This window comes from Oncorhynchus masou, chromosome 28, assembly GCF_036934945.1.
Source record: "Oncorhynchus masou masou isolate Uvic2021 chromosome 28, UVic_Omas_1.1, whole genome shotgun sequence".
NCBI lineage: Eukaryota > Metazoa > Chordata > Actinopteri > Salmoniformes > Salmonidae > Oncorhynchus > Oncorhynchus masou.
In genome coordinates this window covers 72,714,579-72,730,899 of record NC_088239.1, presented here as the reverse complement: position 1 = coordinate 72,730,899, position 16,321 = coordinate 72,714,579, and the positions used below count along the sequence as shown (strand labels likewise).

General features: G+C 44.2%; 2 protein-coding genes across 2 annotated transcripts in view; one reads left to right on the top strand and one right to left on the bottom strand.

Moving 5' to 3' along the window:
* The window catches only part of polm (polymerase (DNA directed), mu), a 392,822-nt gene that overhangs the window by 130,406 nt on the left and 246,095 nt on the right, over positions 1–16,321 (top strand). The window lies entirely within an intron of this gene.
* zmiz2 (zinc finger, MIZ-type containing 2) overlaps positions 698–16,321 on the bottom strand; it is a 35,120-nt gene continuing 19,496 nt past the window's right edge. Inside the window, 13 exon segments of the mRNA XM_064943193.1 lie at positions 698–1,264; positions 2,052–2,273; positions 7,884–7,999; positions 9,438–9,679; positions 11,215–11,283; positions 11,368–11,435; positions 11,567–11,724; positions 11,861–11,966; positions 12,388–12,540; positions 13,618–13,714; positions 13,865–14,006; positions 14,273–14,489; positions 15,023–15,100. Of these exon segments, the coding sequence (XP_064799265.1) occupies positions 1,157–1,264; positions 2,052–2,273; positions 7,884–7,999; positions 9,438–9,679; positions 11,215–11,283; positions 11,368–11,435; positions 11,567–11,724; positions 11,861–11,966; positions 12,388–12,540; positions 13,618–13,714; positions 13,865–14,006; positions 14,273–14,489; positions 15,023–15,100 (1,776 nt within the window). The 3' untranslated portion in view covers positions 698–1,156.

Genomic DNA, 16,321 nt, shown 5'->3' with positions numbered 1-16,321 from the left:
ATGGATAAGCTCCTAGAGAAATATTACCGCCTACTGCTGCAAATATGGACGCAGCTTATTCTATTTGGCACATCATTAAGCACGTTAGGCTACACATGAACTATATTGACTAATTACAGACAGTAGCCTAGCCTAAAAGTAGCAAAATAGAACTCGATTGAACATCAAATATTTTTCAATATGACTATAATAGGTCTATAGCCTACTTTTTATTTGAATAGTCATCTCGGTTTTATTTGAAACATTTTCATAAGTTGCTTGTATGTATCAATTGCAAAGACATTGGCAACTTAGTTTTAGTATTCAACTTTGTACTGAAGTTTTCGGCAGTCATAGAGATGGATAAACCATGTGATTCTATGATTAGCGAGATCGGTGTAATGAAGTGACGCGGGAGGGTAAAAGATTCTAAGCACTTAGCTGTTCTACTAGCGGTCGGAGGCAGGTGATAAATCGGGCCTGTGAGCGTTTAAGTGCAATGTTAATAACGATGGTTTTGGGAAAAAGCTCAATAAATTTAACTATCCTCCTATGACGATTAACGATTAATTTAGCATTCGATGCTTTTGGGAAACTGGGCCCTGGTGTAAACACTACATATCTTCATTTCAGCATTCATAACTCCCATTTAGAATGAACAACAACAACTCTTAGTTTTATTTATGACACTAAGTAATGTAATGTCATGTCAGAGATCCACTGTCTGTTTCTCGTTTATTGACAAGTTCCACAATCATAAATACACAATGGAAAGTCAACATAACACTTAATTTTTCTGGTTTCTAAAAAGGTCCTTTAAAAAGTTGAAAATCCTTCGGCTTGTGATTTTTTAAGAACATTACAGTTATAGTGGCTGGCCAGTGCAGGCAGTCCCATTTTTCACTGGATTATTCTTTTTTTATTTTTTATTTGATGGATCCAGAGTGCAAAGGGATGCTTTATAATGAGTCTAAAAACACTACAGTCTTGACAGAGTTTCCAGACAGAGAAAGTCATGTCTGTCTCTCACTACCCTCTGCACCTTCCTGTTGGTCTGGTCCACAGAGGGTAGGGATGGGCAGGCATGGGGTATAAAAACATGAATCCCTCTCTGTCCCGTCCCCTCCCCACTCTCAATAGGATGAAGCTGTCCCTAAACGAGGAAGAAAGTGAGTCTTCAGTTGTTCTCGAACAGAGAGAGCAGGTCATCGTTGCTGTTGCTAGGTAGATCTGGAGGACCTAGGTAGGACAACAGCTCATCTGGATTGGTCAGCTCAGGGAGAAGCTGGAGAGGGGGAACAAAGAGAAAGAGAAGGGAGAGAAAGTGTTGTTGTTATTGTTGCTTTAACGTTTTCCTTCGCTTTTCATGCCAATAAAGCGTCTTGAATTAAAATAAATGGATTTTGAAAAAGCAGAGAGAAAGGGGTAGAGAGAGAAAGAGAGAGAGAAAGGTTTGTTTGTGGCACATGGATGTGGCAAAAAACAAGCTCTTTCCAAGAGTGAAGGTAGCTTCAGATAGCTTCAGTTCGACATGCCCAATATAACTCAATCTACAGTATCGCTGAACGAGCAGCTAGCTGGCTTTCTGTGTGGTTGCCTTACGGTTGTCTAACGGTTGTCTTATGGTTGTCTTACGGTTGTCGAAGTAGAATGATCTGTGGAAGTTCCTCCCCTGCAACCGGTTCACCCCGTCCCCAGTGAAAGAGGGAGGGTGGGGGTTAGTATAAAACCACCCACATGGGCCCAGATCCAATGTCCCACCAGCAATATCACTTAGGATGTATGCCCAATATAGGACTTGGTAATGGCATCGCATGCATCACATGTACACACTTAACTTAAACCTGCATGAATCATAACCACTTCCTCATTGGTGTTGCATTTTCAAACCAATGTGTACCTTACAGATTTGCAAAGTGGATGTTTTCTATCGCAGCGGTTGCCCAATCTCACAAGGAGAAAACTTGTTTTTGCCATATCTGTATCGGCTATCATTGTGTCTAGAAAATATCAGTTATCGGTATCGGACACCATTTCCATATGGGTGTGACAGGGCTAAGGTAGAGACTTACGTCCAGGGTGTGATCCGCTCCCTCTCCTCCTCCCGCTCCACCCAGGCCGAACGAACCCTCCGTCTGCAGCCGGGCATTCTGGGTATTGGAGTTCCGCTGCTGCATCTGTCCGCCAACACCGCCTCCGATACTCTGGTTACCATGGACACCCTGCTGGTGCTGCTGCTGCTGTTGCTGCTGCAGGGCATTATGGGAAGGGTCCATACGGCCAGAGTGGGACATCTGATGGAGAGCGAAAGAGAAGGGGAAGAGAGGGATAGGAAGGGAGAAAGAGAACATCAAGTTTCACATTATATGATGTTATTTGGAGGTTATGTTCAGGGCAGGTGCGAATGAATCCTTCACAACTTTTTCTCCACAGTCTGTGTGTGTGACAAGAGAGAGAGAGAAGTGAAGAGGAGGAATGGTGGATGCTTTGTGCCCTCTCTAAAATACTTTCTTGGACAGCTGAGCAGCTGTCTGTGACAGGCGTGAGCGCCTGCAGGTGTGTGTGTGTGTAAATGCTGTCTCCTCCAGGCCCAGTCAAAAGGCTCTTCACTGTACACACAAGCCAGAAGGGCATGACAGTCACTCTTAGAGAACTTCGATAAATACATCACTTTATATAAACGTGCGCACGCACACAAAGTAGCTTCAGGCAAAACTAATGTAACATGGTCAATCAGCTGATGCCTTTATTCAAAGCCACTTACGGTGAACACAAACACAGGATATTCACCCTACTCAGGATCCACCTAACTGCCGTTTCAAGCACCATTCTCTAACCAACTGTACCATTGGAACCACAGCAAGACAGTGTGTGTGTGTGTGTGTGTCTCTGTCCTACTACTCTACTGTGTCAAGGAGAGTCAATGGTTGAATCTCAAATGGCATCCAATTCCCTATATAGTTCACTACTATTGACCAGGGCTGTAGGGCTCTGTTCATATGTAGTGTACTATAGGGAATAGGGTGCCATTTGGGACGTACTCGATGTGTGTAATTGGAAGCACGAGATAGTCATCTGATATTGGACACATTCTCAGGAGATACTCCATTACCATACTACTGCTACTTTTAGTCACTGCCTGTCACACTTTAAGATGTCCAATATGTACATATTTAAAAGTATGCTATGCAATTATAATATATTAGAGAATTTAGTCCTAACAAGTGTGCATCGGATAAGGGCACATTCCATTGAAGTTAACAGCAGTATTACATATAGCATAATATACAGTCCCAGTCAAAAGTTTGGATACCTACTCATTCAAGGGGTTCCTCTTTATTTTTTACATTGTAGAATAATAGTGAAGACATCAAAACTATAAAATAACACATACGGACTCATGTAGTAACCAACAAAAAAAAAAAAAAAAGTGTTAAATCAAAATATATTGATGACAGCTTGACAACCTGAAGGATCTGGAGAAGGTCTGTATGGAGGAGTGGGCCCAAATCCCTGCTGCAGTGTGTGCAACCTGGTCAAGAACTACAGGAAACGTACGATCTCTGTAATTGCAAACAAATGTTTCTGTACCAAATATTAGGTACTGCTTTTCTGATGTATCAAATACTTATGTCATGCAATACAATGCAAATTAATTACTTAAATATCATACAGTGTGATTTTCTGGATTTTTGTTTTAGATTCTGTCTCTCACAGTTGAAGTGTACCTATGATAAAAATTACAGACCTCTACATGCTTTGTAAGTAGGAAAACCTGCTAAATCGGCAGTGTATCAAATACTTGTTCTCCCCACTGTGTGTGTGTGTGTGTATGTATATGTATATGTATGTGTATACATATATATACATACATATACATATATATACACATATATACACACATATATACATATACACACACACATACAAAATTATAATAATAACAATAATAATAAAAATAATAATAAGCAGCTCAGTGGCCAGTTCATTAGGTATACAACTCCGTTCACAAAAATGGTTCGCTCCTAGACAGTGAGTCACGTGGTGGCCACGGCTTGCTATATAAAGCAGGTAGACAGGCATCGAGGCATTCAGTCACTGTTTGATTAAACGTACGAATGGGCAAAACGAGTGACCTAAGCAACTTTGAGTGTGGTATGATTGTCGGTGCCAGGTGCGCCAGATCCAGTATCTCAGAAACAGCCAGCCTCCTGGGCTTTTCACAAATGACATTGTCTAGGGTGTTCAGAGAATAGCGCGACAAACAAAAAACATCCAGTCAACGGCAGTCCTTTGGGCGAAAACAGTGTGTTGATGAGAGGTTGAAGGAGAATGGCAAGAATTGTGCAAGTGGGCCACAAACAGGCAAATGACGGCACAGTACAACGGTGGTATGCAGAGCATCATCTCGGAACGCACAACTCGATAGTCTTTGTCACGGTTGGGCTATTGCAGCAGACGACCACACCGGGTTCCACTCCTATCAGCTGAAAACAAGAAGTGGCGGCTCCAGTGGGCACGCAATGACCAACACTGGACAATTCATTGAGTGGAATTTTTTGTTGCTGTTGCCTGGTACTACAAATCCCGGTTCCTGTTGCATCATGCTGATGGTAGTCAGGATTTGGAGTAAGCAGCATGAGTCCATGGCCCATCCTGCCTGGTGTCAACGGTACAGGCTGGTACTATAATATATAGGATATTATAAAAAAACTTGGGGGAATTGAGTCCTGAATGCTGATTGGTTGACAGCCGATATCAGACTGTATACCACGGGTAAGACAAAATAAATAAAAAATTCACTGCTCTAATTATGTTGGTAACCAGTTTATAATAGCATTAAGGCACCTAATACATCACGGCTAAGGGCTGTATTAAGGCACTCTGTTGCGTCGTGCAAAAGAACAGCCCTTAACCGTGGTATATTGGACAGATAGCATACCCACTCAGGCCTTACTTTAGTGATGATACCTGAGAAGCCGGTGTTTGGAGAATATATTGGCATGGGTGTTGTTCAGCCCGAGACTAAGTCAAGGGCAGGCAAAACATGCCAATATATCCAGCAAACATCAGCTTCGAGGGCACTATCACTTTTATACAACCGGTTATCAACATATTCAAATAATGATTAACATTTTCATTAACAAAAAATATTTTGATGAATTTATTCATACTATTTAATCTTTCCACGAGATACAGTCCTGACACAAATCTAGGGTTGCTACCCAAGTCAGATGGTCATTTGTTCTATTGGCTAATTTAGTCACGTCAAACAGTGCAGCAAGTATAACAACAAAGTAGCTGAATTTGCATAAGCTCTTTCCTAGTGACATTTGTTTGGATACAGTGCATTCATAAAGTATTCAGAACCCTTGACTTTTCACACATTTTGCTACGTTACAGCCTTTGTTGAAGCACCTTTGGCAGCAATTACAGCCTCAAGTCTTCTTGGGTATGACACCACAAGCTTGGCACACCTTTATTTAGAGAGTTTCCCCCATTCTTCTCTGCAGATCCTCTCAAGCTCCATCAGGTTGAAATAGCTGCACAGCTATTTTCAGGTCTCTCCAGAGATGTTAGATAAGGTTCAAGTCCAGGATCTCGCAGTGCCGCTCAAGGATATTCAGAAACTTGTCCCGAAGCTACTCCTGCATTGCCTTGGATGTGTGCTTAGGGTTGTTTTGTTGGAAGGTGAACCTTCACCCCAGTGAGGTCCTACATGCTCTGGAACAGGTTTTCATCAATGATCTCTCTGTACTTTGCCTCGTTCATCCTTTCCTCGATTCTGACTAGTCTCCCAGTCCTTGCAGCTAAAAAAAACAACAACATCCCTGCAGCATTATGCAGCCACCCCCATGCTTCACCGTAGCAATGTTGACAGGTTCGCCGAAGGGCATGACGCTTAGCATTCAGGCCAAAGAGTTCAATCTTGGTTTCATCAGATCACAGAATCTTGTTTCTCATGGTTAGAGTCCTTTAGGTGCCTTTTGGCAAACTCCAAGCGTGCTGTCATGTTCCTTTTACAGAGGAGTGGCTTCCGTCTGGCCACTACCATAAAGGCCTGATTGGTGGAGTGCTGCAGAGATGGGAGAACTTTTCAGAAGGACAACCATCTCCACAGAGGAACTCTGGAGCTCTGTCAGAGTAACCATCGGGTTCTTGGTCACCTCTCTGACCAAGGCCTTTCTCCCCCAATTGCTCAGTTTGGCCGGGCGGCCAGCTCTCGGAAGAGTCTTGGTGGTTCCAAACTTCTTCCATTTAAAAATGGAGGCCACTGTGTTCTTGGGGAACTTCAATGCTGCAGACATTTTTTGGTACCCTTCCCCATTCCTTCAACCTCATGGCTTGGTTTTTGCTCTGACATGCACTGTCAACTGTGGGACCTTATATGGACAGGTGTATGCCTTTCTTGTCCAATCAATTGAATTTACCACGGGTGGACTCCAATCAAGTTGTAGAAACATCTCAAGGATGATCAATGGAAACAGGATACACCTGAACTCAATTGAGTCTCATAGCAAAGGGGCTGAATACTTATGTAAATAAGGTTTGTTTTTATTTTTAATACATTTGTAAAATAAAAAAAAATAAAAAAATAAACTGTTTTCGCATTGTCAGTATGGGGTATTGTGTGTTGATTGATGAGAATGGTTTAACATACTTTTTGTTGTTGAATAAAGCTGTATATTAAAAGGAGTCTGAAGGCTTTCCGAATGCACTGTACATCCATAACAATGAGCCAATGATACACGATTTCACCTGGCATTGAAAATGTGCTCGCCAGGACACTGTTGTTTGAGACCAAATTTGAATATTGAAACAATGTTGCAAATGTCAGAGACACAGACAGCAAGGTTTATACATATCTCAGCTGTTGAAACCTAAATATTAGTCTAGAAGAAATGTGAGATAATGTCTAGATTATTTTTATAGGGGAGATCAAGTTGATAAATTGCTTGGCTGGGTTGATGAGACAGTGGATTGCGCAGTCTGATGGAACAGATTAAATAGGCATTTTAACGTCATAGATTTAGCCAGTGGTTACTTGTGGAATAGAAACCAGCTGGAATGCGGTTTAACCAATGAGAATTCAGGATTAGACGCACCGTTGTATATTGCTTAAATATATTTTTCTAGTGGATGTGTCACACTTACACTGACCCTTTTTACATTTATTTTTACAAGTAGCACGTGGGTGCAAAAGCTGAATAATGTAGGCGCACAGTAATTTAGGAACACAATGAAAAATATTTGAGATATTACATCTAGAATCCTTCAATCTTTCTAGGCGCACTGGTGCTCCTAAACACAAATTCTAGGTCACATAGCAAAATATTTAGGCGCATATGCGAGTAAAATAGTCACACTGTAGAGCCCTGTGCACATCATTTAGTAAATCCAAGGAAGATAATGGGAAGTCTAATTAAGACAAGGCACCCAGAATATTGCGTGGTTCACATTCCAAACAGATAAACATCATTTGTGTATAGTTCACTTTCCTGGACTGAAACAACTTTATATGCATTTCGATTGTATCAAATCAAACTAATGAATTCCATTAACTGAAAAGATAATGGAAAATAAATTGGAAGATTAAGTGCTTGTTTCAGGATAACATTTTTTGCCAATGCTTTCGAAGTATTTCAGAGTCCATTTGGACTTTCATGTTCACCCATCTCGTTCAGCTCCGCTGTTATCCATTAAGTGACCTAATTGGAGCCTGTGATGTAGGAACATCAGTGTGTACTTTGACCCTGTGTTTGTGTGTGTTTCTTCACTGCCTTTCTAACCCAGTCAGACATTAGGCCATTCACTTTCAGACCCTGCCTGACTGACTTGAAATGGAATCTACAACGGAACCATATCACTGTAGCCTGAGGGGATCTGTGTGTGTGTGTGTTTACCTGGTCCTGCTGGTAGATGTTAGGTGGTCCAGGGGAGGTGAAGTCTCTCAGGGTTGGAGTTCCAGGGGTGTTGGGGAACTCAGAGAAGCCTGACTGGCTGGAGTATCCTTGACCTGCTGGATGAACAACACACGATAGAGACAGGTGGAAGTCTTGTGTTGCAAAAAACTATTTAAATTGTAACTAATAGGAGGCAATATAATTAATTTGCTGTGCAGTACCAGTCAAAAAATAGGACACACCTACTCATTCACGGGTTTGCCTTTATTTTTGACTGTTGCCTACATTGTAGAATAATAAGTGAAGATATCAAAACTATGAAATAACACATATGAAATCATGTAGTAACCAAAAATGTATATATTTTATATTTGAGACTCTTCAAAGTAGCCACCCTTTGCCTTGATGACAGCTTTACACTCTTGGCATTCTCTCAACCAGCTTCACCTGGAATGCTTTTCCAACAGTCTTGAAGGACTTCCCACATATGCGGAGCACTTGTTGGCTTCTTTTCATTCACTCTGCTGACCAACTCATCCCAAAACATCTCAATTGGGTTGAGGTCGGGTGATTGTGGAGGCCAGGTCATCTGATGCAGCACTTCATTACTCTCCTTCTTGGTCAAATAGCCCTTACACAGCCTGGAGGTGTGTTGGGTCATTGTGCTGTTGAAAAACAAATGATAGTCCCACTAAGCACAAACCAGCTAGGATGGCGTATCACTGCAGAATGCTGTGCTGGTTAAGTGTGCCTTGAATTCTAAATAAATCACAGTGTCACCAGCAAAGCACCTCCACAGCATCACACCTCCTCCTCCATGCTTCACGGTGGGAACCACACATGCAGCGGTCATCCGTTCACATATTCTGCGTCTCAAAAAGACAGCAATTGGAACGAAAAATATCAAATTTCCATTAGACCAGCTTTCCACTGGTATAATGCCCATTGCTCGGTTCAGTTACATCTCATGAACTTATCCTCTGCAGTAGAGGTAACCGTCCTCCTTTCCGTCGGCGGTCCTCATGAGAGCCAGTTTCATCATAGCACTTGCGACTGCACTTCAAGAAACTTTCAAAGTTCTTGAAATGTTCCGTATTGCCTGACCTTCATGTCTTAAAGTAATGATGGACTTTGCTTATTTGAGCTGTTCTTGCCATAATATGGGCTTGGTATTTTACCAAACAGGGCTATCTTCTGTATATCACCCCTACCTTGTTACAACACAACTGACTGGCTCAAACCATTAAGAAGGAAATACATTACACAAATTAACTTTTAACAAGTCACACCTGTTAATTGAAATGCATTCCAGATGACTACCTCATGAAGCTGGTTGAGAGAATGCCAAGAGTGTGCAAATCTGTCATCAAGGCAAAGGGTGGCTATTTGAAGAATCTCAAATATTAAATATATTTTGATTTGTTTAACACTTTTTTGGTAACTACATGATTCCCTGTGTTATTTCATAGCTTTGATGTCTTAAAAAAAACCTGTAATGAGTAGGTGTGTAAACTTTTGACTGGTACTGAATGTGTGTGCCTGTCTCCTCCCTACCTTGGCTGTTGTAGTCAGGTGTGTTCCTGCCCCCAGGTGGTAGACCCTGGTAGGGCGAGGAGGCCGGTCCCAGGGCAGCTATCATCTCCATGACATTGGGCATCATCATGTGACTGGGGCTGACCGTCCGGCAGCGCTTCAACACAGGCCCGTCTGCTTCCTCCTTTATGTGGATGTCTGGTTTAATGGGCACCGGCCTCCAGCCACACACTGGATCAATGGTGATCTCCTCATAGTCCGAGCTGAGGAGGGAAGAGGGGGAGAGAAAGGTTAGTGAATGAAGAGAAAGAAGGTGAGAAAGATAAAGGGCCCATTTCAAGGACACCTAAATTTAGACCTCATTCTGGCTGAGTTAATGAAATAAAAATGGACATAGGACAGGCAAATTCAGATCTAGACCTCAAAGCTAGTTCCACTTCTGATGTATTTTAATTCTTCCCTTTTAAATGGACACCAGGTGGGTGTAATTCATTATCAGGTAAAACAGAAAACCAGCAGTAGTCTGGTCCTCCAGGCCCAGATATGAACACCCCTGTAGTAGGGGATGTGTACACAGACACACATACACACATTATTTTCTTCTAGCCTTGTGGGGACCTAAAACTGATTCCCATTCAAAATCCTATTTTTCCTAACCCCTAACCTGACCCTTACCCTTCACCCCCGACACCACCCTTAACCATTCACCCCCAACCCGACCCGTACCACTTACCACTCACCCCCGACCCGACCCTTACCACTCACCCCCGACACCACTCACCCCCTTACCACCCTTACCACTCACCCCCGACCCGACCCTTACCACTCACCCCCGACCCGACCCTTACCACTCACCCCCGACCCGACCCTTACCACTCACCCCCGACCCGACACGACCCTTACCACTCACCCGACACGACCCTTACCACTCACCCGACCCGACCCTTACCACTCACCCGACCCGACCCTTACCACTCACCCCCGACCCGACCCTTACCACTCACCCCCGACACCACTCACCCCCGACACCACTCACCCCCGACACCACTCACCCCCGACACCACTCACCCCCGACCCGACCCTCACCACTCACCCCCGACCCTCACCACTCACCCCCGACCCGACCCTCACCACTCACCCCGACCCGACCTTCACCACTCACCCCCGACCCTTACCACTCACCCCCGACCCGACCCTTACCACTCACCCCTAAACCGACCCGACCCTTACCACTCACCCCTAAACCGACACGACCCTTACCACTCACCCCTAAACCGACACGACCCTTACCACTCACCCCTAAACCGACACGACCCTTACCACTCACCCCTAAACCGACACGACCCTTACCACTCACCCCTAAACCGACACGACCCTTACCACTCACCCCTAAACCGACACGACCCTTACCACTCACCCCTAAACCGACACGACCCTTACCACTCACCCCTAAACCGACACGACCCTTACCACTCACCCCTAAACCGACACGACCCTTACCACTCACCCCTAAACCGACACGACCCTTACCACTCACCCCTAAACCGACACGACCCTTACCACTCACCCCTAACCCGACACGACCCTTACCATTCACCCCTAACCCGACCCTTACCCTTAAACCTAAACTCTAAGCTTAAACTAGCATTTGTCCTCATGGGGATGTGGGAAATGTCCCTACGAGGGAGAATTGTCCTTGTTTTACTATTCTTGTGGGGACTTTGGGGAATTTTAGGTCCCCATAAGGATAGAATGACGACCCCCCCCCACACACACACACACACACACACACACTTACTTCTGTATGTAAATTAGAATCCCCAGCATGTACTGGTCCACTTCTAGTCCCTCCAGTAGAGCACTCTTACTGTGGAGTGGAGACACGGTCAGGTTAACTAAGAAACAACAGGTCTATCTATGGGAAAAACATCAAATGGTTGTGTTAACCTACTTGCACACAGGGCATCTCCAAGTCCCTCTCTCACAGTTCAACTGCAGGTACGACTCCAGGTCAAAACACTGCAGAGAGAGAGACAGACGTTTAGGGTGTGTGTGTGTCTCTAGTCTCTCACCTGGATGTTTAGAGTTATAGTATGTAAGGTCTTGTGGGAGTATGTATGTTTTCACAAGTGTGCGTGTGTCTCGCTCACCTGGATATGTCTACAGTCGTGTCCCCGTGCGGGCAGCTGGATGCGTCTGAAGGTGATGGGACATTTCAGAGAGACTTTGATGGCTGTCTGCTCCACACCATCCTCTCCGTTCAGCCCTGTGGTTCCAGGGATGGTCCCACTATTGAAGTTCCTCTTAACTGAGGAGAGGGACATGGCGGGGTGGGGGAGGAGACAAGGCAGGCCAGAAAATAGGTGAGAATTGCGACAAAGTCTGTCTTTCTGAGCACCAACCAGGCAGTCAATCAAGTGTGTGTGTGTGTGTGTTCCACTCACTCTTAGACACACAGTGCTCTGCGGGCAGTAATCTCTTCTTCATTAAACCTTGTAGAACTGAGCGTACTGATGGCCTGTGGACCAGCTGCAACACAAACAGGTGGGACTGGAGGGAGACAGAGTGAGATGGGAAGAAAGAGATGGGGGAGAGAGAGAGACATGGGGAGGTTCATTTGGATCCTGCATAACACTTGTAGACCAACAGATATGCACATCCAGCATGCAAAATTTGCCAGGTGAAGTACTTTTCTGGCTGTAAACTGGTTGTTAAGATATCATAAAACCAGATTCTACCCAACCTGTCTTGTTACAACCAGGTAAAGAAATATTTTTCATGACAAGATCAAGACGTTGTTGCTAAGACCTCATATTTTGGTTTTCTGACCAGATAAAGATTTTATAAAGATGTTAACAAAACATGCTTATAGAACCAGTATACCACCTAACCATGACGTCATTAATGCAAACAGTTTTGCCCACTATGCAAAACATGTCCCATGCACCCCCTCCCCCCCCCCCCCACTTACGCAGCAGCAGGCGGTGACGGTGATCTGGATGGTGTTGCGTCCCGGCTGACACACCTGCTTGAGGTAGAGGGGCTTGTGGGACGTCTTGTTGTCTCCCCTCTCGATGGTGAGCGGTGTGGCGTTCACACTCACCTGTAAGCAAGGACCAGAAACCTACATGACAGACAGGTGAATGGAGGGTCGGCTAACACGCTAGTCACAGTCGTCACACTGGCCTCAGAGCAGGAGTGCTGATCTATGATCAGGTAACCGCTGTCCATATGACCGTATTCGTTATGAGCTAAAAGGACAAACGGATCCTAGAGCAACACTCCTACTCTGAGACGATTTATGAACATGGGCCTTGGGCCACCTTCAGTATAGGGTGCAGCATTGTGGAACGTTTGAACAGAAATATGTTGTGTAGAACAGACATCCAGAGTAGAGATATTGAGTAAGAAATACATCAATGAAACTGATGATTCCTATCTACAATGTTCAGTACCTTGTACCCTACTGAATGCTACCATGTATGCTACCCTGTGGCTCAAATGGCTAGCTAATTCACAGTTGTCTTTCATCAACTTGTTAACCCAGAAACCAAGGCTGGATTAGTAGATCAGGGGTGGGCAATTCCAGTCCTCGAGGGCCTGATTGGTGTCACACTTTCTCCGTCCCTAGCAAACACAGCTGATTAATCAAATGGCATTCTAAACTGAAGATCATGATTAGGTGATTATTGGAGTCAGGTGTGTTCCCTGGGGCAAACATGTGACACCAATCAGGCCATTGAGGACTGGAACTGCCCACCCTTGCACTAGATGAACTCTGCTGAGACTCCACAACAACTTTGATATTTCGGCGCATGCCAGAATTTGTAACTTTACGCAAGCATAAGTGAGAGCGCTTAGGGGAGCGTAATCCCAGCCTAACCCATTCTGATTTGGATGTGTGTACATGCACATAGATCCAGTTGTATGTGGAAAAAAAACCCTGCTATCATGGGAAACGTCTGTTATGCTTTGATCGCTCTCTCTCTGTGTGTGTGTGTGTGTGTGTGTGTGTGTGTATTTGAATGGGTACCTGTACGTGTGATTGTATCTGTAAGTGTGAATGTACGTGTGATTGTACCTGTACGTGTGATTGTACCTGTACGTGTGATTGTACCTGTACATGTGATTGTACGTGTGATTGTACCTGTACGTGTGATTGTACCTGTACGTGTGATTGTACCTGTACGTGTGATTGTACCTGTAAGTGTGATTGTACCTGTACGGAAGCGGGCCAGTTAGTGTTCATCTGCCGGTCCTCATGGTGATAACACTTAAACTGCAGCTCCAGGTCAGGCCTAGGACACAAACAGTCAAAAGATTCGCGCACACACACCAGTGTCATTAATTAATAATGTGGTAAAACTCTAAACGACACGGTATTAAAAAACACTGGATCACGTCACAGAAACGGCTGAGTGATTGGTTGAGAGGCGTTGGGCTCTGACCTCATCATGAGGGTTTTGTAGACAGAGTCTCGCAGCTGGAAGGCATGGTTGCTGACTGCCAGGTTGTGCTCCAATCGGAACGGCTCCAGCACCACACCGTCGCGCACCGGGAAGGTCAGCCGCAGGTCGTCGCTAGGGTTACCTAAACAGGGGGAGGGGAATGAGAGTGCACAGGTATTTAACCTATGAATTGGTCCCAGGGTCATGTTCATTAAGGAACACAAAGGAACATTTTGCAAAGGAAAACAAATGTGCATTTCTTACTGGACACGTCCAGGCAGTCTCTTCTCATTTCAGTCTGTTTTTTTCCCCGGTTTGGTGTCTAATGAACACGACCCAGGCCTCTCTCAATACATTTCCATTAGTCCAATAACATGATAAAGGAGTGTGCTGCAGTAAGTATCTCACCAGTGGGGGGCTGTAGGGAGTTGATGTTGGGTTTGATGTCAGGGCCTTGGGGGAGGTAGGGGGGCTTGATGTCAGGGCCTTGGGGGAGGTAGGGGGGCTTGGTGTCCGGTCCAGGCCCACCGGGTGACAGGTAGGGGGGCATGCTGCCTGGAGTCATGGGAGGGGTTGGGTTACCCCCCAAAGGAGAACTGGGGTACCCCGGCATCACTCGGCCACCCTGCTGAGGGAGAGTTTTAAATAGAAGATATCATCTTAAGGCTACAATACATAAAGTGAAAGGTGGATACCTTGTCAGTTGTACAACTGAATGCAATCAACTGAAATGTGCCTTCAGCATTTAACCCAACCCCTCTGAATCAGTTACTGTATAACAGTTACTGTATAACACTACGGCTATAAAGACATGCATGAACACAGATTCAATTGTATATTCATTATTTAATTGTCAATTCTAGTCAACTATTTTTAGATGAGTAGCATACAGCAATTGAGTTTGTTTTTTAACAGACAATCATCTCCGTTGTCCATCATATGTCAACGTATGACTCGCATTGAAAAACCATTTAGCTCAATCTAATTGCTGACACAAAATCCCTGTGTGCCACAGCCTAACACATGTTCTTTATTTGGATCGAAAAATTACAATTATATTATAAATTACATTTGCAAAGGACCCAAACATTCCAAAGCAAAGGACCATCTACTCCACACCGCTAAACTACACACACACACACACACAAGGTGGCTTACCGCATTGACAGCAGCCTGTGTGAAGGCGTTGTAGCCTCCTGGTGGCATGTTACCCTGCTGCCCATTGTACTGCTGCTCCTGTTTAAACACACACACAATAATCAGTTGTGTTGGAGTGCCAGTAGGAGGCACTCTAAACCTGTTGATACTACCCATCCCGGATCCGGGATCGTGAATACAGCCTCAGGCTCATTAGCATAACGCAACGTTAACGATTTCTGAAAATCGCAAATGAAATGAAAATAATATGCCTGCTCTCAAGCTTAGCCTTTTCTTAACAACACTGTCATCTCAGATTTTCAAAATATGCTTTTGAACCATAGCAAAATCAAGCATTTGTGTAAGAGTATTGATAGCTAGCTTAGCATTTAGCGTAGCATTTAGCACAACATTTTCACAAAAACCAGAAAACCAAATAAATAAAATCATTTACCTTTGAAGAACTTCGGATGTTTTCAATGAGGAGACTGTTACATAGCAAATGTTCAGTTTTTCCTGAAAGAATCTTTGTGTAGGAGAAATCGCTCCATTTGTACATCACATTTGGCTACCGAAACGAACCAAAAATTCAGTCACCAAAACGTCAAACTTTTTCCAAATTAACTCCATAATATCGACCGAAACATGGCAAACGTTGTTTAGAATCAATCCTCAAGGTGTTTTTTCACATATCTCTTCATTGATATGCCGTTCGTGGAAGCCTGCTTTCGTCTCAGAATCCCATGGAAAAATACCAGCAGCTGAAAATGACGCACCAATTTCGACGGAGGACACCGGGCGGACACCTGGCAAATGTAGTCTCTTACGGTCAATCTTCCAATGATATGCCTACAAATACGTCACAATGCTGCAGACACGTTGGGGAAACGATAGATAGGGCAGGCTCATTCCTGTCGCATTCACAGCCATATAAGGAGACAATGAAAAACAGAGCCTCAAAAATCCTGCTCATTTCCTGGTTGCAGTTTCATCTTGGTTTTGCCTGTAGCTCCTGTTCTGGGGCACTCACAGACAATATCTTTGCAGTTCTGGAAACTTCAGAGTGTTGTCTTTCCAAAGCTATCAATTATATGCATAGTCGAGCATCTTTTTGTGACAAAATATCTTGTTTAAAAAGGGAACGTTTTTCATCCAAAAATGAAATACTGCCCCCAGAGTTTCAAGAGGTTAACTCTATTCTAAAAAAATATATATATCCCAATGCCCCAGGGCAGAGATTGGGGACATTGCCCTGTGTAGGGAGCCATCACTAAAGATCCCATGGCACTTATCGTAAGAGTAGGGGTGTTATCCTAGGTG